Source organism: Hemitrygon akajei, chromosome 10 (genome assembly GCF_048418815.1).
Source record: "Hemitrygon akajei chromosome 10, sHemAka1.3, whole genome shotgun sequence".
In the NCBI taxonomy this organism is placed as follows: domain Eukaryota; kingdom Metazoa; phylum Chordata; class Chondrichthyes; order Myliobatiformes; family Dasyatidae; genus Hemitrygon; species Hemitrygon akajei.
The window spans coordinates 1,880,433-1,903,873 of record NC_133133.1 but is presented as its reverse complement, the minus strand read 5'-3'; the positions used below and the strand labels follow the sequence as shown (position 1 = coordinate 1,903,873).

Below are 23,441 nucleotides of genomic sequence, written 5' to 3'. Positions count from 1 at the left end.
TTCCTTCATGATAACCCCAGTACTTGTTGGGCTAATGATCAGGTAGTTCCCTGTTTCCTCTCTCCCTCCTCTCTTATACAGCACAGTCACATTTTATATTCTCCAGTCCACAGCAACAAATCTTGAATCTCCAGAACTTTCGAAGCTTGTAGCCAGAGCATCCACCATCTTTAAAGCCACCACTTCAGACTTCTGGGATGTTAATAGAGTCAAAGAGCACTACAGCACAGAAATAAGCCTTTTGGTCCATCTAGTCTGTGCCGTTACTCTGCTCAGTCCCATCAGCCTCCATCTGAACCATAGCCCTTCATATCCTTCTTCATACCCCTCCCATCCATGTATTTATCTAAAATTCTCTTAATTTTTGAAATCGAACCCGCATCCACCACTTACACAGGCAGCTCATTCCATACTCTCACCACCCTCTGAGTGAAGCAGTTCCCCTTAAATATACAGACTCTCACAGCTACCTGGACTATTCCTCCTCCCACCCTGTCTCTTGCAAAAATGCTGTCCCCTTCTCACAATTACTCTGTCTCTGCCGCATCTGCTCTCAGGATGAGACTTTTCATTCCAGGACAAAGGAGATGTCTTCCTTTTTTAAACAAAGGGGCTTCCCTTCTTCCACCATCAACTCTGCTCTCAAACGCATCTCTCCCATTTCCCACACATCTGCCCTCACCCCATCCGCCCGCCACCCCACTCGGGATAGGGTTCCCTTTGTCCTCACCTACCACCCTACCAGCCTCCAGGTCCAACGTATAATTCAACATTAAATTGCATCTGCCATGAATTTGCCCACTCACCTAACCTATCAAGTCACCCTGCATCCTCTTAGCATCCCCCTCACAGCTAACACCGCCGCCCAGCTTTGTGTCATCTGCAAACTTGGAGATGCTGCATTTAATTCCCTCGTCGAAATCATTAATATATATTGTAAGCAACTGGGGTCCCAGCACTGAGCCTTGCGGTACCCCACTAGTCACTGCCTGCCATTCTGAAAAGGTCCCGTTTACTCCCACTCTTTGCTTCCTGTCTGCCAACCAATTCTCTATCCACAGCAATACCATACCCCCAATACCATGTGCTTTAAGTTTGCACACTAATCTCCTGTGTGGGACCTTGTTAAAAGCCTTTTGAAAATCTAAATATACCACATCCACTGGCTCTCCCCTATCCACTCTACTAGTTACACTTTCAAAAAATTCTATAAGATTCGTCAGACATGATTTTCCTTTCACAAATCCATGCTGACTTTGTCCGATGATTTCACCTCTTTCCAAATGTGCTGTTATCACATCTTTGATAACCGACTCTAGCATTTTCCCCACCACCTATGTCAGACTAACCGGTCTATAATTCCCCAGTTTCTCTCTCCCTCCTTTTTTAAAAAGTGGGGTTACATTAGCCACCCTCCAATCCTCAGGAACTAATCCAGAATCTAAGGAGTTTTGAAAAATTATCACTAATGCATCCACTATTTCTTGGGCTACTTCCTTAAGCACTCTGGGATGCAGACCATCTGGCCCTGGGGATTTATCTGCCTTTAATCCCTTCAATTTACCTAACACCACTTCCCTACTAACATGTATTTCTCTCAGTTCCTCCATCTCACTAGACCCTCGGTCCCTTACTATTTCCGGAAGATTATTTATGTCCTCCTTAGTGAAGACAGAACCAAAGTAGTTATTCAATTGGTCTGCCATGTCTTTGTTCCCTATGATCAGTTCACCTGTTTCTGACTGTAAAGGACCTACATTTGTTTTGACCAATCTTTTTCTTTTCACGTATCTATAAAAGCTTTTACAGTCAGTTTTTATGTTCCCTGCCAGCTTTCTCTCATAATCTTTTTTTCCTTTCCTAATTAAGCCCTTTGTCCTCTGCTGGTCTCTGAATTTCTTCCAGTCCTCAGGTGTGCTGCTTTTTTTTTGCTAATTTATATGTTTCTTCTTTGGACTTGATACTATCCCTAATTTCCCTTGTCAGCCACGGGTGCACTACCTTACCTGGTTTATTCTTTTGCCAAACTGGGATGAACAATTGTTGTAGTTCATCCATGCGATCTTTAAATGGTTGCCATTGCATATCCACCGTCAACCCTTTAAGTACCATTTGCCAGTCTATCTTAGCTAATTCACGTCTCATACCTTCAAAGTTACCCTTCTTTAAGTTCAGAACCTTTGCTTCTGAATTAACTATGTCACTCTCCATCTTAATGAAGAATTCCACCATATTATGGTCACTCTTACCCAAGGGGCCTCGCACGACAAGATTGCTAACTAACCCTTCCTCATTGCTCAATACCCAATCATATGGAGCCAGTGATCATTAATGGAGAATGTGTGGAGCAGGTTAAGACCTACAAGTATCTGGGAGTACAGTTAGACGAGAAGCTAGACTGGACTGCCAACACAGATGCCTTGTGCAGGAAGGCACAGAGTCGACTGTACTTCCTTAGAAGGTTGGCATCATTCAATGTTTGTAGTGAGATGCTGAAGATGTTCTACAGGTCAGTTGTGGAGAGCGCCCTCTTCTTTGTGGTGGCGTGTTGGGGAGGCAGCATTAAGAAGAGGGAAGCCTCACGTCTTAATAAGCTGGTAAGGAAGGCGGGCTCTGTCGTGGGCAAAGTACTGGAAAGTATAACATCGGTAGCTGAGCGAAGGGCGCTGAGTAGGCTACGGTCAATTATGGAAAACCCTGAACATCCTCTACATAGCACCATCCAGAGATAGAGAAGCAGTTTCAGCAACAGGTTGCTATCGATGCAATGCTCCTCAGACAGGATGAAGAGATCAATACTCCCCAATGCCATTCGGCTTTACAATTCAACCGCCAGGAGTAAGATATGTTAAAGTGCCGGAGTTAGGACTCAATGTATTTAAGTAAACTACTTAAGAACTTTTTAAAAGCTATTATTAATGCTTTTTCAGAGGGTGATTTTAGATGCATATCATATTTTTACTGAGTTAAGTATTGTATGTAATTAGTTTTGCTACAATAAGTGTATGGGACATTGGAAAAAAATGTTGAATTTCCCCATGGGGATGAATAAAGTATCTATCTATCTATCTAGAATAGCCTGCTCTCTAGTTGGTTCCTCGACATGTTGGTTCAGAAAACCATCCCACATACATTCCAAGAAATCCTCTTCCTCAGTACCCTTACCAATTTGGTTCACCCAATCTATATGTAGATTGAAGTCACCCATTATAACTACTGTTCCTTTATTGCACGCATTTCTAATTTCCTGTTTAATGCCATCCCCAACCTCACTACTACTGTTAGGTGGCCTGTACACAACTCTCACCAGCATTTTCTGCCCCTTAGTGTTATGCAGCTCTACCCATATCGATTCCACATCCTCCAGGCTAATGTCCTTCCTTTCTATTGCGTTAATCTCCTCTCTAACCAGCAATGCTACCCCACCTCCTTTTCTTTCCTGTCTATCCCTCCTGAATATTGAATATCCCTGGATGTTGAGCTCCCATCCTTGGTCACCCTGGAGCCATGTCTCTGTGATCCCAACTATGCACTGAAAAATGATGGATAGAGTTCAATCCTAATAAAGTGAGATGATGCATTTTGGGAGTGGAAATGAGGCTAGGACATAAGCCACGAGTGGTAAGGTCTCAGCGCGAAACACAGGTATGTAAGTGCAAAGACCTTGAAGGTGGTAGCACAGATGGTTAAGGAGACATATGGGATATTAACCATTAGTTAGAGCAGAAAAGTTTAATTGACACTTGATAAAATGTTGGTCATACCGCCACCAGCCAGGACATGCTCTCTTCTTATTGCTACCATCAGGAAGGAGGTACAGGAGCCTCGGGGCTCTCACCACTGGGTTCAGAAACTGTTATTAACCCTCAACCATCAGGGTCTTGAACCAGAGTGGATAACTTCACTCACCTCAACACTGAACTGATTTCACAACTGTGGACTCACTTTTAAGGTCTCTACAACTCATGTTATCGATGTTCATTGCTTGTTTATTTATTATTATTATTATTATTTCTTTTTTTGTATCTGCATAGTTTGTTGTCATTTGCACACTGGTTGTTTATCTGTCTCTCGTAGTTTTTCTGTGATTCTATTGTGCTTCTTTAGACAATAGACAGTAGGTGCAGGAGTTAGCCATTCGGCCCTTCTAGCCAGCACCACCATTCACTGTGATTATGGCTGATCATACACAATCAGTACCCCGTTCCTACCTTCTCCCCATATCCCTTGACCCCTCTATCTATAAGAGCTCTATCTAATTCTCACTTGAAAGCATCCAGACTTGGCCTCCACTGCCTTCTGGGGCAGAGCATTCCACATATCCACCACTCTCTGGGTGAAAAAGTTTTTCCGCATCTCTGTTCTAAATGGCCTACCCGTTGTTCTTAAACTGTGGCCTCTAGTTCTGGACTCACCCATCAGCGGGAACATGCTTCCTGCCTCCAGCATGTCCAATCCCTTAATAATCTTATATGTTTCAATCAGATCTCCTCTCATTCTTCTAAATTCCAGTGTATACAAGCCCAGTTGCTCCAATCTTTCAACATCTTTCTGTATACTGTGAATGCCTGCAAGAATTGAATCTTGGGGTTGTATATGGTGACATATATATATATATATATAGATAAATAAAAAAAATACATGTTAAAAATAAATTTACTTTGAACATTCTGCATAGTGTGGCTGAGAATTGATTGTGATGCATAAGACACAGTCTAATCAGGAATTGGTTGTCCCTCCCATTGTATTCCAGCTCAGGAGAAAAAATGACCAGTGCTCTGGAAGCTGTTCATGTTCTGTACCTGAAATTGAAAGTTTAATTGAACTGTGAGACTGGCCACGGTCTACCACTTTTGCTATCTATCATCACTTAGAAGGGGGTCTTTGTTCATCATTTTTCATACCTACAGTTAATTGACCTTACATTTCCTTGCATTAGCTTCCATTTACCACAGTATTTTCTGAATTATCATGCATACATGTGTGAAATTTCCTAGTCTTTCCTCTGTTTTGTTCTGTACCTTTGTGTTGTGTTTATATGAAATAACATGTTTTCTGAATTGTTAACAAATATGAATCATTGACGACTTAATCAATGTGGGGTTTCCATCCTGCTAGTGAGAGACCCTGCTCTTCTCATTAGCAGTGTGCTGCTGCTCAGTTGGGTTCTGAAGCAGGCCTGTCATTTCCTTTCAGATCTGTGAGTTTCCAAAACAGAACTGGTTTGCTACATGTTTCTGGAGAATATATAGTGTGATCTGGAGAATCATCAATGTTACTTCCTTAATCCCTAAATTTCCATCTACCTGATATATTGTCCCGAGTTGCTCATTTTTGCTTCAGTGTGATCTGATCACCAAATAACTCAGCAAAATTATTATTCATTTCCAGATAAGCCACTTTCGCCCAAATCCCTCAAAGGATTTGAGACACCCTCTGTTACCAAGAATTATTACAGTTTGGTGAGTGCCTTCTTTGTCTCATGAAAGACTGCATGTGACATAATGTTGCTTGTAATTTGTTTATAAAATGTCTTGTTTGAAATCGGGACAGTTGAACTGAGTTATTATTTGCTATTTTTATAATTATAATGGGCTCTTCATCAGTCAACAAAAGCCCTCGGGCTCTCACATAGTGATTCTCAACCAAATCTGCGTCAAAGCCATTGGATTCCCACAATGTGATTCTCATCCCACACTCTCGACTCTGCATCAAAGTCCTCTCCTTCCACTCCCTTTGGCTTTATAGCTGCAGGGTCTTGACACAGCTTCCTCAGCAGGAGCTTTCTTTAACATCTGACCGCATATGTTTTATACAGAGTTCCCGTTAGCTCTGCTTTCCAAAGAATTGTAATTGTAGGAAGTTGGTCCAGTATCCAAATCTCTCTCACTGGGCAAAAGAGGCAAGGGAGCCAAATCCTAAACAGAACTTGTATTTCTGCTGTGCTTTTCACATTCTTGGCTGTGCAGCTGGTAAGTTATGGCCACTGCTGAAGGGTTAGCAGGCAGCACAAAGCAAGATCTGATGCTGATGTAAGTTATCATTTTATTTTAGCAGCACACACACACAAAATGCTGGAGGAACTCAGCAAGTCAGGGAGCATCTATCTATAGATGGGAATAAGCAGTAAACATTTCAGGCTGAGACCCTTCATCTCAACTGGAAAGGAAAGGGGAAGAAGCTCTCACCTCTTTTCACGTGCCCATCACGGCCCTCTGATTCCCCCCCTCCTCTTTCTTTCATGGTCTACTGACCTCCCATCAGATTTCTTCTTCAGTCCTTTTACCACCCAGCTTCTCACTGAAACCCTGTCCTGCACCCACCCACCTTCCCCCTCACCTGGTCTCACCTATCTCCTGCCAGTTTGTCTTCCTTCCCCTCCCCCAACCTCTTTTTCTGGCTTCTGCTCCTTCCTTTCCAATCCCGATGAAGGGTCTCTACCCGAAACGTCAACTGTTTATTCATTTCCATCGATGCTGCCTGACTTGCTGAGTTCCTTCAGCATTTTGTGTGTGTGACTCAAGATTATCAGCATCTGCAGAATCTCTTGGATTATCATTTGTTTTTGAGCAGTGTTTTCAGAGATAGATAATGGTACATCTCATTTATTTAACAATCATTAGTACCTAGAAACCTGGGAGACCGGATGGAATTTCAGTTTAATGCTCATCTGAGAGATGACACCTGTCATACAGCTCTCACTCAGTGCTTTACAGCTGAGAAATGGAGCTTTGACCCAGCATCATCTTTATCCCATTTCCTGTCAGAGTCACATATATACAAATACTTGTGTACAAAGTGTCACTTTATGGATATACAATCAATCTATGTATATAAGCTCTTATGTATTTATGAAAGGCTTTGATAGAGTGGATGTGGAGAGGATGTTTCCTATAGTGGGTGGGCCTTGGACTAGAGGGCTCAGCCTTAGAATAGAAAAATGTCCATTTAGAACCGTGATGAGGAGGAATTTCTTTAACCAGAGGGTGGCAACTACACCAGGGTCATCGTAGATTTTATTAAAACTACTGTGGATGAGTGTGTCTCCATGAAATCGTTCAGGGCTTTCCCCATTCAGAAGTCCTAAATGAACTATGTGTTATTTGGTTTGATCTGGTAGGTTTTTTTTGGTTCTGGGAACGCTCAAAAATTTTTCCCATATAAATTAATGATAATTGCTTCTTTGCTTTACAAACAGTTTTCATAGGAATGCTCTACCTTCGGATTGTGGGGGAAGCCTGTAATAAATTATACTTTGACTTTGAATCTGTGGAATTCATTGGCACAGACGAACGTGGAGGCCAAGTCTTTGGGTATATTTAAAGCCGAGAGCTACAAAGAGAGATGATATGGATGCGATGAGTCGCGAGGACCTCGATACAATAGCTATTACTAAAGAGATAGTGCTGAGCAAACTTATGGGCCTGAAGACAGATATCCTTCCTGCAGTGAGGTGACCAGAACTGAACACAGTACTCCAAATGTGGTCAGACAAGATCTTACATACATAGCTATAAGCATCTGGAAAGAAATGGATCCATCAGGCAGACAGAGCTTGGATTCAGCAAAGACAGGTCCTGTTTGACAAACTCACTGGAGTTCTTTGAGGATCTAAAGAGCACAGTGGATAGAGGGGAACAGATGAACGTTACTTACTTACTGTTTCGGGTTTAATTTGGAGAAGGAAGGCTGAGAATCGGAGTGGGAGTGCGGCGGGAGCCATTTTGATTTTTTCTTCTTCACATCGGAGTTAAGAGAGGCTGGACTGTGCAGGCATGTGACGTTGGGCAGTGAAGTGTGGAAGATTTAAAAGGAACACAGCCTTATATAGCGGGCATGTCGTTTTGCGGGCAGCGGAGTGAGCCGGGAGCAGAGTGAGGGCTTAAGGGCTTTGGCTCAACAGGCTTAGGCAGAAACAGGCGAGGCAAGGTAGGTATAGTTTTCAATTTTTCCTGTTATTTGAGGAAAGGGGTTAGTATGAGTGTGAGGGCAGCTTGTTGTTCTCGGTGTCGGATGTGGGAGGTCCTGGAGTCTCCCAGCCTCCCGGACGTCCACATCTGCACCAGGTACGCTGAGCTGCAGCTCCTATGGGACCACGTTAGGGAACTGAGCTGCAGCTCAGTGACCTTCGTCTGGTTAGGGAGAGTGAGGTTTTGATAGAGAGGAGTTACAGGCAGGTGGTCACACTGGGGCCACGGGAGGCAGACAAGTGGGTCACGGTTAGGAGGGAGAAGGGGAAGAGTCAGGTATTAGAGAGTACCCCAGTGGCTGTACCCCTTGACAATAAGTACTCCTGTTTGAGTACTGTTTGGGGGGGAAAGTGTACCTGGGGGAAGCAACAGTGGTCCGGCCCTGTAGCTCAGAAGGGTAGGGAAAGGAAGAGGAAGGCAGTAGTAATAGGGGACTTGATAGTTAGGGGGTCAGATAGGCGATTCTGTGGATGCAGTCAGGAGACCTGGATGGTAGTTTGCCTCCCTGGTGCCAGGGTCTGGGATGTTTCTGATCGCGTCCAAGATATCCTGAAGTGGAAGGGTGAGGAGCCAGAGGTCGTGGTACATATAGGTACCAGTGACATAGGTAGGAAAAGGGAAGAGGTCCTGAAAGGAGAATATAGGGAGTTAGGAAGGGAGTTGAGAAGAAGGACCGCAAAGGTAGTAATCTCGGGATTACTACCTGTGCCACACAACAGTGAGAGTAGGAATGGAATGAGGTGAAGGATAAATGTGTGGCTGAGGGATTGGAGCAGGGGGCAGGGATTCAACTTTCTGGATCATTGGGATCTCTTTTGGAACGGGTGTGACCTGTACAAAAAGGACGGGTTGCACTTGAGTCCTAGGGGGAGCAATATCCTGGTGGGGAGATTTGCGAAGGCTACTGGGGAGACTTTAACTAGAATGGTTGGGGGGTGGGAATCAAATTGAAGAGACTAGGAGAGAGGAAGTTAGTTCACAAATAGAGAAAGCTAGTAGACAGTGTGTGAGGGAGGATAGGCAGGTGACAGAGAAGAGGAGCGCTCAGACCGAAGATGTAGGGGAGAAGGAAGAAAAAATAAAATTGTTTGCACTGTTAGGGATAAACAGAGAGTAAGAGATGCAGAGTTTCTTAAATGCATCTATTTTAATGCTAGGAGCATTGTAAGAAAGGTGGATGAGCTTAGAGCATGGATTGATATCTGGAAATATGATATAGCTATTAATGAAACATGATTGCAGGAGGGGTGTGATTGACAACTAAATATTTCTGGATTTTGTTGCTTCAGGTGTGATAGAATTGGAGGGGCAAGAGGGGGAGGTGTTGCATTGCTTGTCAGAGATAGATTAGAGGGCTTGTCTAGGGAGATTATTTGGATGGAGTTGAGAAATGGGAAAGGTGTAGTAACACTTAATAGGGGTGTATTATAGACCACCTATTCGGGAGCGAGAATTGGAGGAGAAAATTTGTAGGGGGATAGCAGATATTTGTAGTAAGCACAAAGTTGTGATTGTGGGAGATTTAAATTTTTCACACATTGACTGGGAAGCCCATTCTGTAAAAGGGATGGATGGTTTCAAGTTTGTAAAATATGTGCAGGATAGTTTTTTGCAGCAATACATAGAGGTACCAACTAGAGAAGGGACAGTGTTGGATCTCCTGTTAGGGAATGAGATAGGTCAGGTGACAGAGGTATGTGTTGGGGAGCACTTCGGGTCCAGTAATCACAATGCCATTAGTTTCAATATAATTACGGAGGTGGATAGGATTGGACTCAGGGTTGAGATTTTTGATTGGAGAAAGGCTAACTTTGAGGAGATGCGAAAGGATTTAGAAGGAGTGGATTGGGACAATTTGTTTTATGGGAAGGATGTAATAGAGAAATGGAGGTCATTTAAAGGTGAAATTTTGAGGGTACAGAATCTTTAATTTCCTGTTAGGTTGAAAGGAAAGGTTAAAAGTTTGAGAGAGCCATGGTTTTCAAGGGATGTTGGAAACTTGGTTCGGAAAAAGAGGGAGATCTACAATAAATATAGGCAGCATTGAGTAAATGAGGTGCTCGAGGAATATAAAGAATATAAGAAGAATCTTAAGAAAGAAATTAGAAAAGCTAAAAGAAGATATGAAGTTGCTTTGGCAAGTCAGATGAAAATAAATCCAAAGGGTTTCTACAGTTATATTAATAGCAAAAGGATAGTGAGGGATAAAATTGGTCCCTTAGAGAATCAGAGTGGACAGCTATGTGCGGAGCCAAAAGAGATGGGGGAGATTTTGAACAATTTATTTTCTTCGGTATTCACTAAGGAGAAGGATATTGAATTGTGTAAGGTAAGGGAAACAAATAGGGTAGTTATGGAAACTATGATGATTAACGAAGAGGAAGTACTGGCGCTTTTAAAGAATATAAAAGTGGATAAATCTCTGGGTTCTGACAGGATATTCCCTAGGACCTTGAGGAAAGTTAGTGTAGAAATAGCAGGGGCACTGACAGAAATAATTCAAATGTCATAAGAAGCGGGGATGGTGCTGGAGGATTGGCGTATTGCTTATGTGGTTCCATTGTTTAAAAAGGGTTCTAAGAGTAAACCTAGAAATTATAGGCCTGTCAGTTTGACGTCAGTAGTGGGTAAATTAATGGAAAGTATTCTTAGAGATGGTATATATAATTATCTGGATAGACAGGGTCTGATTAGGAACAGCCAACATGGATTTGTGAGTGGAAGGTCACGTTTGACAAATCTTATAGAATTTTTTGAAGAGGTTACTAGGAAAGTTGATGAGGGTAAAGCAGTGGATGTTGTCTATATGGACTTCAGTAAGGCCTTTGACAAGGTTCGACATAGAAGGTTAGTTAGGAAGGTTCAATCTTTAGGTATTAATATTGAGGTAGTAAAATGGATTCAACAGTGGCTGGATGGGAGATACCAGAGAGTAGTGGTGGATAACTGTTTGTCAGGTTGGAGGCCGGTGACTAGTGGTGTGCCTCAGGGATCTGTACTGGGTCCAAAGTTGTTTGTCATGTACATTAATTATCTGGATGATGGGGTGATAAATTGGATTAGTAAGTATGCAGGTGATACTAAGATAGGTGGTGATGTGGATAATGAAGTAGGTTTTCAAAGCTTGCAGAGAGATTTAGGCCAGTTAGAAGAGTGGGCTGAAAGATGGCAGATGGAGTTTAATATTGATAAGTGTGAGGTGCTACATTTTGGTAGGAATAATCAAAATAGGACATACATGGTAAATGGTAGGGCATTGAAGAATGCAGTAGAACAGAGTGACCTAGGAATAATGGTGCATAGTTCCCTGACGGTGGAATCTCATGTGGATAGGGTGGTGAAGAAAGCTTTTGGTATGCTGGCCTTTATAAATCAGAGCATTGAGTATAGGAGCTGGGATGTAATGTTAAAATTGTACAAGGCATTGGTGAGGGCAAATTTGGAGTATTGTGTACAGTTCTGGTCACCGAGTTAGAGGAAAGATGTCAACAAAATAGAGAGAGTAGAAAGGAGTTTTACTAGAATGTTACCTGGGTTTCAGCACCTAAGTTACAGAGAAAAGTTGAACAAGTTAGGTCTTTATTCTTTGGAGCATAGAAGGTTGAGGAGGGACTTGATAGAGGTATTTAAAATTATGAGGGGGATAGATAGAGTTGACATGGATAGGCTTTTTCTATTGAGGGTGGGGGAGATTCAAACAAGAGGACATGAGTTGAGAGTTAAGGGGCAAACGTTTAGGGGGAACTTTACTCAGAGAGTGGTAGTTGTGTGGAATGAGCTTCCAGTAGAAGTGGTAGAGGCAGGTTCAATTTTGTCATTTAAAACAAAATTGGATAGGTATATGGACAGGAAAGGAATGGAGGGCTATGGGCTGAGTGCAGGTAGGTGGGATTAGGTGAGAGTAAGCGTTCGACATGGACTAGAGGGCCGAGGTGGCCTGTTTCCATGCTGTAATTGTTAGATGGTTATATGGTTATATACTTGGATTTCCAGAAGGTGTTCGATAAGGTGCTGCATAAAAAACTTTCCATAAGATAAGGATGCATAGAGTTGGAGGTGATGTATTAGCATTGTGTTGGCTTAAGCGCTCAAGGTGTACAGAAATGAGATAGGTTTTTGGATTTGGATGCACTGGCGAAAAGGATGTCATCTAGGTAAACGAAAAGAAAATCTAAATCTTTTAATTCTGAGTCCATCAGCCTTTGGAAAGTTTGTGCTACATTTTTCAGCCCAAGCACCATGCACAGAAACTCAGAGGCTATAAAAGAGGTTATCACAGCTGATTTGGTAATGTCCTCCATCCACACAAACACATGATGGTATCCCCTAACGAGATTGACTTTGGAAAATATTAACTTTCTGGTTAAATGTTCCGAAAAGTCTGAGATGTGTGGAACCAGGTAACGTTTGGAGGTGGTGGCCCTGTTAAGGTGTAGGTAATCGTCACATGGGTGACAAACCCTATTAGACTTGGGGACCATATGGGGGGGAGGGGGCGTGAAGCCCAGGGTCTATTTGATACCCGGTGTACACTGCCAAGTGTTTCCATGTTGGAAAACCCAGCCTTCATGGTTGCCAGCTCTTCTTGGTCTCGTCCACACGTGTAGGCATGAACTCTCAGGCCAGTTGCGGAAATGTGGTGCTCGACCACATATTTTGTGACTAGTAGAAAATGTGGGCTTGGGAAATTGGCCAGCAATCTAGTAAACTCACATGTGGTGGTGTATTTGTTTGACAGAGACGTTGTGGGGAACTTGCTGGGGGAGCAAGGTAACAACCCAAAGTGCTTACCATCCACGGGCAGTTCTTAAATGTTGAAGCTGTAAGGTGCTCAATACTTCCTAGCATTCATACCAAAGCATCACCTGTTTCTCAGCTGCATGCATCCTTATGTTGGGGGCCTCACTGACTGAACTTATTGAGGCATGGAAATGAGGAGGAATTATACACCTCTGCCTCGCCGGATGTAGACTATCAGTCATTTTAGCAAGTTCCCTATGGTCTGTCAAAGGTGCATTGATAAAGGCTGTTTGAACTTGATCAGACATGCTGCATGAAGAGTTCTTTAAAAATACAACAAGGATGGTGATTTTCTTTCTTTCTTTCTTTTCAAATCTTTTTATTAGTTTTTTGAAAAAAAAACAGAAGAAAAATATTGTTACAAGACATTTGAGAGTACATAATAGATTGATAAACATTCAAATATATATTGATCCATACATAGAATCTCTCAAACTCATATAATAATATAAATGATTAAGAAAGACCCCCCCCCAAAACAAAAAAAAAAAACAACAACTAAATAGAAAAAGAAAACTAACCAACATGGGCAATCGCATAATGTTATATATATACAGTAGTGCCTATGACTCCCAACCTCCATCCACACAATTCAGGATAGTGACAATAAGGTTCAGGATCAGACCGTATAATTCATATGAAAATGCTGGATAAATGGTCTCCAAGTTTCCTCAAATTTAACTGAAGGATCGAAAACCACACTTCTAATTTTTTCTAAACTTAAACAGGAAATAGTTTGGGAAAAGCACTGAGATACTGTTGGAGGATTGGCTTCTTTCCAATTCAGTAAAATGGATCTTCTAGCCATTAGTGTAATAAATGCAATCATTCGTTGGAATGAAGCGGATAAACACTTATTATCCATCATTGGTAGACCAAAAATTGCAGTAAAAGGGTGTGGTTGGAGATTAATATTTAAAACTCTTGAAATAATATTAAAAATATCTTTCCAATAGTTATGTAAGCAAGGACAGGACCAAAACATATGAGTCAACGAAGCTATATCAGAATGACATCTATCACAGGTTGGATTAACATACGAGTAAAATCGAGCAAGTTTATCTTTAGACATATGAGCTCTGTGTACGACCTTAAATTGTATTAGAGTATGTTTAGCACATATAGAGGATGAGTTTACCAATAATAAAATTTTTTCCCATTGCTCAGTAGAAATAGGGCAATGCAGTTCTTCCTGCCATTCCTTCTTAATTTTTTCAGATATATCTGGTTGTAGATTCATAATCATATTATAAATGATAGCAACAAGACCCTTTTGACAAGGATTAAGAGCTAAAATTCTTTCTGTAATGTCCAATGGACATTCTTTCGAAAAAGACTTTAGTTCATTATATAAAAAATTTCTAATTTGTAGATATCTAAAAAAATGGGTTTTAGATAAATTATATTTATTAGATAATTGTTCGAAGGACATAATGTTATCATCCAAAAACAGATCACGAAAACATGTTATACCTTTTGTTTTCCATAAATAAAAGGCTTGATCTATGGAAGATGGTCGAAAAAAGTAATTAGCTGTTATAGGGCTTGACAGTATAAACTTATTCAAACCAAAAAATTTACGAAATTGAAACCAGATTCGTAATGTATACTTGACTATAGGATTAGTTATCTGTTTATTCATTTTAAATAACGAAAAGGGAAGTGAAGATCCTAAGATTGAAATCAATGAGAAATCTTGCACAGATTTACATTCCAAATTTACCCATTGTGGGCCAGCAACTGTAGTCGATTCTTGTGTCCAAAATATCAAATACCGTATATTAACTGCCCAATAGTAAAATCTTAAGTTTGGTAGAGCCAAACCGCCCTCCTTCTTAGGCTTCTGTAAATATTTTTTAGCTAACCTAGGATTTTTGTTCTGCCACAAATACGACGATATTTTAGAATCAACTGTATCAAAAAAAGATTTAGGAATAAAAATTGGTAATGCTTGAAATAGGTATAAAAATTTAGGTAGTATCATCATCTTAATGGCATTAATTCTACCTACCAAAGACATAGATAGTGGGGACCACCTATTAGCAAGTTGCTTAATTTGATCTATTAAAGGCAAAAAATTAGTTTTAAATAAATCTTTATGTTTTTTAGTAATTTTAATACCTAAATAAGTAAAATAGTCTGTAACAATTCTATATGGTACCCGATTATAAATTGGAGTATGCATATTTAATGGAAAAAGTTCACTCTTATTAAAATTCAATTTATACCCAGAGAAGTTACTAAATTGAGCAAGCAAAGAAGAAATAGCAGGAATAGATCTTTCAGGATCAGATATATATAATAACAAATCATCTGCATATAATGATACCTTATACATCGTCTCCCCGCGGGTAATACCTAAAATATTGGGTGATTCACGAATAGCTATAGCCAAGGGTTCCAAAGCAATGTCAAATAATAAAGGGCTTAAAGGACAACCTTGCCTTGTACCCCGAAATAGTTGAAAAAAAGGGGATCTTTGATTATTAGTGAAAACCGAAGCTAAAGGTTTCTGATATATTAATTTAATCCATGATATAAATTTTGAACTAAAATTAAAATGTTGCAAAGTATTAAATAAATATGACCATTCGACTCTATCAAATGCTTTTTCGGCATCTAAGGAGATGACACATTCTGGGATTTTAGATGAAGAAGTATAAGCAATATTAATTAATTTTCTAATATTAAAAGATGAATAACGATTTTTAATAAATCCAGTCTGATCCTCAGAAATAATCCGAGGCAATATATTTTCTAATCTAACAGCCAGGATTTTACTAAAAATCTTAAAGTCCATATTCAGCAAAGATATAGGCCGATAAGATGCACATTCAGTGGGATCTTTATCTTTTTTAAGAATTAAAGAAATAGAAGCTTCATAAAAAGATTGTGGTAGTTTACCTATACTTAATGCATCTTTAAAAATTTTACAAAGCCAAGGAGAAAGTATAGAAGAAAAGGATTTAAAAAATTCTGCAGAAAAACCATCTGGGCCCGAAGCTTTACCCGAGTTCATTAAGAAAATGGCCTTTTCTATTTCAGACTCCGTAATAGGTGTATCCAAAATTACACTATCCTCAGCAGTTACTTTTGGAATATTCAATTTCCTTAAAAATTCACTCATTATAGAAGAGTCTTTAGTACATTCTGATTGATATAAAGAATTATAAAAATCTTGAAAGGCTGTATTTATCTCTTTGTGATCAATCGTCAGAGTACCATCTTGTTTACGAATCTTAGTAATTTGTCGCTTATCCGAAACAATTTTCAATTGGTTAGCTAGTAATTTACCAGACTTATCTCCATATGTATAAAATTGAGCTTTCGATTTAATTAACTGACTTTCAATCGAAGAGGTTAACAATAAACTATGCTCCATTTGAAGTTCCACCCTTTCTTTATAAAGTTCTTTACTAGGGGTCAATGCATAAATCTTATCAATTGCCTTAATTTTATCAACTAATGTTGATATTTTAGAGTTAGTTCGTTTCCTAACTCCGGCAGAATATGAAATAATCTGTCCACGAATATATGCCTTAAAAGTATCCCAGAGAGTTCCACTAGAGATATCTGCTGTGGAATTTATTGAGAAAAACAAATCAATTTGCTGTTTAATAAAGTTAATAAAGTCAGAGTCCTGCAGTAAAACAGAATTAAACCTCCAACTTTTAGTACTAATATGTGAATCCGTCACCTTAATAGATAACTTCAAAGGTGCATGATCAGATATAACAATAGAGTCGTATTTGCAATCCATGACATCTGTAAGGAAGTGCTGATCAATGAAAAAGTAGTCAATCCTTGAATAATTATGATGCACATGGGAAAAGTATGAGAACTCTTTATCATTAGGGTGTAGAAAACGCCAGATTTCACAGATAGCTGAATCAATCATGAAAGAATTAATAAGAGAAGCCGATTTGTTCGGAAAAGTTTGAATGGGTTTGGATCTATCCATCAAAGGGTTTAAACAACAATTGAAATCCCCGCCCATTATCAATCTGTATTGATTCAAATTAGGAAAGGATGTAAATAAACATTTAAAAAATTCAGGACAGTCAGTATTTGGAGCATAAACATTAACTAAAACAACTTTTTGATTAAAAAGCAACCCAGTAATAAGCAAAAATCTACCTTGCGGGTCTGAAATTGTTTCATAATGTATAAAAGCAGTTGATGAGTCTATAAAAATAGAAACACCTCTCACTTTGGCTTGCGAATTTGAGTGATACTGTTGGCCCTTCCAAAACCTAAACAACCTCTGACTATCCACCTTCCTAACATGAGTCTCTTGTACAAAAATAACATTCGCATTCATTCTATGGAATACTTTGAATACTTTTTTCCGTTTAATCGGATGATTTAAACCATTAGTATTCCAAGAAACAAAGTTAATAGTCTTATCCATATTGACAATATATATTACAGTTAACATATAGGTTTAAAAGAAAAGTGAACTCATGAACTCGGAAGGGGAAAGTAAGTTCAAAGGGAAGCCGGAAGTCACAGCACCGCAGCCATTTTAGTAGTTTCATATAAGCCCATGAAGTAAAACTAAGCAAAAAGCAAGCAAAAAAAAGAAAAAAAAGAAAAATCTCCCTCCCACCACCCTCAAAACCCCAGGAAAAAAGCCAAACAGAGGCAAGCGAGCGATCTAATACTAAAATTACCCCCTTGTCTCAAGACGGCAACTCAGACGTAACAAAGTTAAAAAAAATACAAACAACCCACATTATAAAAAAAGGGTTGATATAGGAAAAATTAAAATATAAAATTAGTGTTATAAATGTATATTATCAAAAGGGTTAAAAAAAATTAAAACAATAAATGAAGGTTTAACACTTTCGAACAGATCAAAACAGTTATGACGCTACAGACACTGGAGTCTGTCGGGAAGAAGAAACGCCATTTTATTCTTCCAAGTCTTAATATTCAAATGCTAAAAATATAAAAAAAGAGCGTATATCGATTAAAAAAAAAGAAAAAAAAATAACCCTAATAGGTCATCTTCAACATTAATCGGTTAGTAATATATAAAAATATGAAATCGGAATAAACCCGGTAGAAAAAAGAGAGCTTTAATCGTATATAAGAAATATATATGAACCGTATCAAAAAAGAACCCAAACGTCAATCTATACCAGATCCAAATCTATAGGCTAGATTATATTGATCAGCCCGATCAAATGTCATTGTTCCAGGAAACCTTGAGCATCCGCTGGCGATTTAAACAGCCGAAAAGATCCATCTTGAAGGGTGACTCTCAGGTGTGCTGGAAACAGCAACGCTTGCTTGTAGCCTTTCTGGTGAAAATTCGACATAACCGATCTGAAAGCCAGCCTAGCCCGTAGTACTTCGGGGCTATAGTCCTCCAGAATGCGAAAATTAAAATTTTGATAGGTTATCATACCTTTTTTACGAGCCGCACGAATCAGTCGTTCTTTGATGTGAGGATAATGGATCCTGAGAATTATGTGCCGTGGTTTCAGATTTGAATCTGCCCGATATCTAGAGACTCTGTGAGCCCGATCGATTAATGGGGGGTTATCCAGGACATCTTCGCCCAGGACATCCACTAGAAATTTGGAGAAGAAAACGATCAGATCACCGCTTTCAAATTTTTCCGGGATTCCAATTAACCGAAGATTTTGTCTTCGAGAACGATTTTCCAAATCAGTAATTTTAGCTTTATAGCTTTCCATCTGTTGGGTCGTCGAAGTTTGCTCTTCTTGCATTTTTTCGATTATACGATCCTTCTTACGAGCAGCTTCTTCAAGAGCCAAAATGCTTGCTTGTTGTTCATTTGATTCCCGTGAAAAGGTCAGGAACTTTTCTTCGAGTGATCTCAAACGATTGTCATACTGTGCAAATCTTCCAAGTAATTTTTTCTCCAATTCATCAAATCTAGCGTCTATAAACTTCACAACAACTTCTAAAGTTAACGGTTCTTTCGTCTGTTTCGGTTCTTTTGCTCTAGACATTTCAGCGGGTTGAGAGTAATTCAAATAGTTTTTAAAAAAATTCTATATGTTTAGACCCCTTTAAAATAAGTTTAAGGGGTGTTTGTAGGTTAAAAAAAACGTAAAAGGTTTGGAGCAAAGCCTAGATGCGGTTTACTCCATGAGCGCCATCTTGAGACCCGGTGATTTTCCAGGAGAGATGGCATGTGGTCCATTAGTTTCGACGGCCTGGCATCACTGAGTCCTTGTAGGAGAGCAACTGTTTGGCATGCTCGGACTCTGATAGTCCAAAAGTCTACAGAAGATGAGTTTTCAGCAATTGATATTTATAGTGTTCAGGTGGGTGTTCTAGTAGACTACCACATAGAAATATTTGGTGTTGTTGAAGTGCAAATTGGGTCTTGGCTTGTACAAACCAAGCAAAGTCAATTTACTCCCAAGCCTTTGGCAGTTCAAAGTGACTGCATTGGCCTATATGTTCAATAACCCTGGAATCGTCCTTGTGCATCAGGGTCACCAACGTAGGTTTTCGCAAATAAAACAAAGTGAGGCAAGGCTTCCGGTGACGTCATTGTCCAGAATAGATAGATAGATAGATACTTTATTCATCCCCATGGGTAAATTCAACTTTTTTCCAATGTCCCATACACTTGTTGTAGCAAAACTAATTACATACAATACTTAACTCAGTAAAAAATATGATATGCATCTAAATCACTATCTCAAAAAGCATTAATAATAGCTTTTAAAAAGTTCTTAAGTCCTGGCGGTAGAATTGTAAAGCCTAATGGCATTGGGGAGTATTGACCTCTTCATCCTGTCTGAGGAGCATTGCATCGATAGTAACCTGTCGCTGAAACTGCTTCTCTGTCTCTGGATGGTGCTATGTAGAGGATGTTCAGAGTTATCCATAATTGACCGTAGCCTACTCAGCGCCCTTCGCTCAGCTACCGATGTTAAACTCTCCAGTACTTTGCCCACGACAGAGCCCGCCTTCCTTACCAGCTTATTAAGACGTGAGGAGTCCCTCTTCTTAATGCTTCCTCCCCAACACGCCATCACAAAGAAGAGGGCGCTCTCCACAACTGACCTATAGAACATCTTCAGCATCTCACTACAGACATTGAATGACGCCAACCTTCTTAGGAAGTACAGTCGACTCTGTGCCTTCCTGCACAAGGCATCTGTGTTGGCAGTCCAGTCTAGCTTCTCGTCTAACTGTACTCCCAGATACTTGTAGGTCTTAACCTACAATGGCAGTTTAAGTCAATAGCTCCTCCGGAAAAACGCATATTTTGCCCTGTTAATCCATCAAACGTAAGATCTTTCGAAAATTTGAATTGTTAAGGGGGGCAAGAATGGGGAAGAAGAATGGAGATTTAAAAAAAGAGTCACTGCGGAGCCTGTGGACGAGAGGGGTGCAGCGAGCGGCTCTCCTACCCAAACGCGTGGAAGCGAGGCTGACAATGGGCCTCGTTCAGACGAAGCGGCAAATATGATCAAAATTCTGGAAGAGATACGGGGATTCCAAAAAGTATAAAACAGCAACTGAATGATATCAAGTCAGAGCTCGCCAACGTCAATCGAAAAATAATGGTGGCAGAGACACAAAATGAGAAGGTGGAAGATTGCATGCAAAATGTGGAACGGATACTAAGTAAGACGATAAAAATATTAAATCACCAAGAAGGTAAACTGCTTGACCAGGAGGGAAGATCACGGCGGAAAAATATCAGGATATACAATGTTCTCGAAGAAATGGAGGGTTTGATGATGGAGTTTGTATGAAAGTTGCTGCAGGATGCGCTAGAGATTCCTCTGACTATGGAGCTTGAAATTGAGAGGGTGCATCGTGTGCTCGCCCCGTGGCCTACTGGAGACAGAGAAGATATGTCACACTCAATATTAATTAGATTCCTTCGATACAATACCAAGGCGGAGATTCTACGAAGGGCCTGGGGAAAGAAGAGGGTGTTTTTGAACGAGAAATTAATATATTTCGATCAAGATTACCCCCCGGCAGTCCTACAGAAACGTAAAGAATACTCTGAAGTAAAGCAAATATTAAAGCAAGGAAGGATTAGATTGCAAACTCCGTCCCCTGCTAAACTCCGAGTGTTTTATGAAGATGGGATGCAACTGTATCAGACAGTGGAAGAGGTGACTACAGACATGAAGGCCAGAGGGTTGCCCATCAGCGTGACCAAACCGAGGGAAAGCCTGACTAAGCAGTTATCCCGCTCTGCTTGGGAAATAGTGAGAGAATCGAGAAAGCAGGGGATGGGAGGAGGGCGAGAGAAATATATCAGGAAGAGACTGTGAGTTTTCTGAAGACAGTCCTCACCCCCTTCAGAAGAGCCATAAGGTTTGGCTAACATTAAAAATGTTGACAAATTAAACGGAAGCAAAAATAGACAGTGCTATACCTATCTTGAGAAATACTTCTTATAATGTGGATTTTATATTACTCAATTATTCTTTTTTATTCATTCATTCACTCCTTTTACCCCAACTAAATGAGAATATATATATATATATATATATATATATATGGGAGGAATACACAGGGAAATTTTTTCTGTGTAATTGACATAGATTTGTTCACTTACTTGTATGGGTACTGCAATGGGGACTCTCAACTCACAGGTAGGAGGGGCTATCCCCCACAGCTAGACCTTTCCTCTAGCTCAACCCAGGGTCATCTACTAGAGACCTCAGCCTTAGAATCACACTTTCGTTGCCTTTTTAAAATTATTTGCATTTCTTGGTTCTTATTTGTTCAGGGAGTAGATCGATTAAATTTTATTCTGCTAATTTCAATGATATATTGACAGATAAATACACATGGCTAAGGACAAAGTAAAATTCATTTCTTTTAATGTCAATGGGCTGTTAAATCCAATCAAACGCAGTAGAATTCTATCCAAAATGAAATATTTTATTGAACTCCAAAAATTGAGCACCACAGTGCTTTTCAGAATTACGTTATCATTTCAGACCAGCCTCTTAAAGTGAAACCCCAACTCAATGTTGTGGTTGTGAATTATGTGCATTTCCACCAATTATGCTACCTTACAATGGCATTGTGATGGGAAGGCAATTGGTAAATGGTCCATTAAAATGTTTACCATGTGCATTCCACTGGCTAATCAACTGACGTGAACAGAACTTACACAGTGTAGTGAAGTGTGGGATGTTGTTTTATTAAACGCGTTGAAAGCAAGTTTTGAGAGCAGCCCATGTGTGTCGACACATCGTGTTACTAGATATGCAAATGAAGCTGCGGGCTGCTTTGCTTTGTAAAGTTAATGTAAATGATTCTACAGCACAATTCATGGACAAACAGAACTATTACTGATGACCCAGAGCCAAAGGTACAAATATTTATCACATAGTAGGGGAGTCTAGGACACGAGGGCACGACTTCAGGATTGGAAGGACGTCCATTTAGAACAGAGATGCGGCGAAATTACTTTAGTCAGAGGGTGGTAAATCTGTGGAATTTGGTGCCATGGGCGACTGTGGAGGCCAAGTCAATGCATTTAAGGAAGAGATTGATAGGTTCTTGATTAGCCAGGGCATCAAAGGGTAGGAGGAGAAGGCAGGGGAGTTGGGATGACTGGAAGAATTACATCAGCCATGATTAAATGGTGGAGCAGACTCGATGGGCCGAATGGCATACTTCTGCTCCTGTATCTTATGGTGTAATGGTCTTATTACTGTGCGGAATGTTGCTGTGTGCATGCATGTTGGCCACCTGGTTGTTACTGCTGGAAACTGTTTGATCATTTTGTGCTTTGGGACATCCTAGGTATGATTTAGTTTTTTTTTTTGCTCAGTTGTTTTCCTGTTTAAAGTGGCCATAATAATGTTCCAGAAGTTTCCCCAGAGAGTATTGCTATCGAAAAGCTGTCGAACTGGACCATATTCAGTTGTAGTACATGATGTATATTCCAGAACTAGCCACACACCTGGGTCAAGTTGTTCCATTACAGTTACAGTGCCAGCATCTACCCAGCTGTGGAAAACTTTGTAGACCAGAGCAGGAGAAATTCATCCTGGCTGCAACTATCGTACAATATTAACAATAAAAATTTGAAGGTAACGACAATCATCTTGTATGTTAAAATGAAATTGAAGATTTGGAGGACGCAATCACCGAAAGCATTGTATGAAATAATGCAAGTAATACAATATAGTGGGATGCCATTGTCAGCAAGGGGATGGCTGGTGTTGGTGGCGCTGGCATGGCACTTCAGAGGCCATTGAAAGGTTAACCCATTTACTGCTGGTGTAGAACCAACTGTACCCAGATAAGGGTGTTAAAGGTCACCATAGTCTGATAATTTCACCATCACTTTTATCCAAACCAGTGCCCTTGTATTGTGGATGGCAGAGGATGTAGGTTTGGCAGGGTTTCTTGGGGCTGCTTCACCATGTAACTACAGAACCTTCTGCAGATGTTGTGCACTGGTGTCGGAGGGAGTGAATGTTTGGCGTGTCATTCAAGTGGGCTGCTCTGCCCTGGATGTTGTCTACTTCTGTAAATGTTGGAGGCTGCGTTCATTCCAGAGGGTGGAAAAGTGCTGCTGTATGTGAGGATAGTCACTTGCCAAAGGATAACCAATCTTGGACTTGTTCATTGCATTGAAATAATTGTTTCTGTTGAAGAGTAGGATATATATTCTGTGATTACAGGCTACGCTGG

The 23,441-nt window shown here is 40.2% G+C and overlaps 1 protein-coding gene across 7 annotated transcripts in view; it reads left to right on the top strand.

Annotated features, from left to right (window-relative positions):
• arhgef6 (Rac/Cdc42 guanine nucleotide exchange factor (GEF) 6) overlaps nucleotides 1-23,441 on the top strand; it is a 236,446-nt gene that overhangs the window by 119,791 nt on the left and 93,214 nt on the right. For all 7 annotated transcript variants that reach the window (XM_073057741.1, XM_073057740.1, XM_073057744.1 and 4 more), the window contains one exon: nucleotides 5,392-5,462. In XM_073057741.1, coding sequence (XP_072913842.1) covers nucleotides 5,392-5,462 — 71 coding nt within the window. The remainder of the gene's footprint in view (nucleotides 1-5,391; nucleotides 5,463-23,441) is intronic.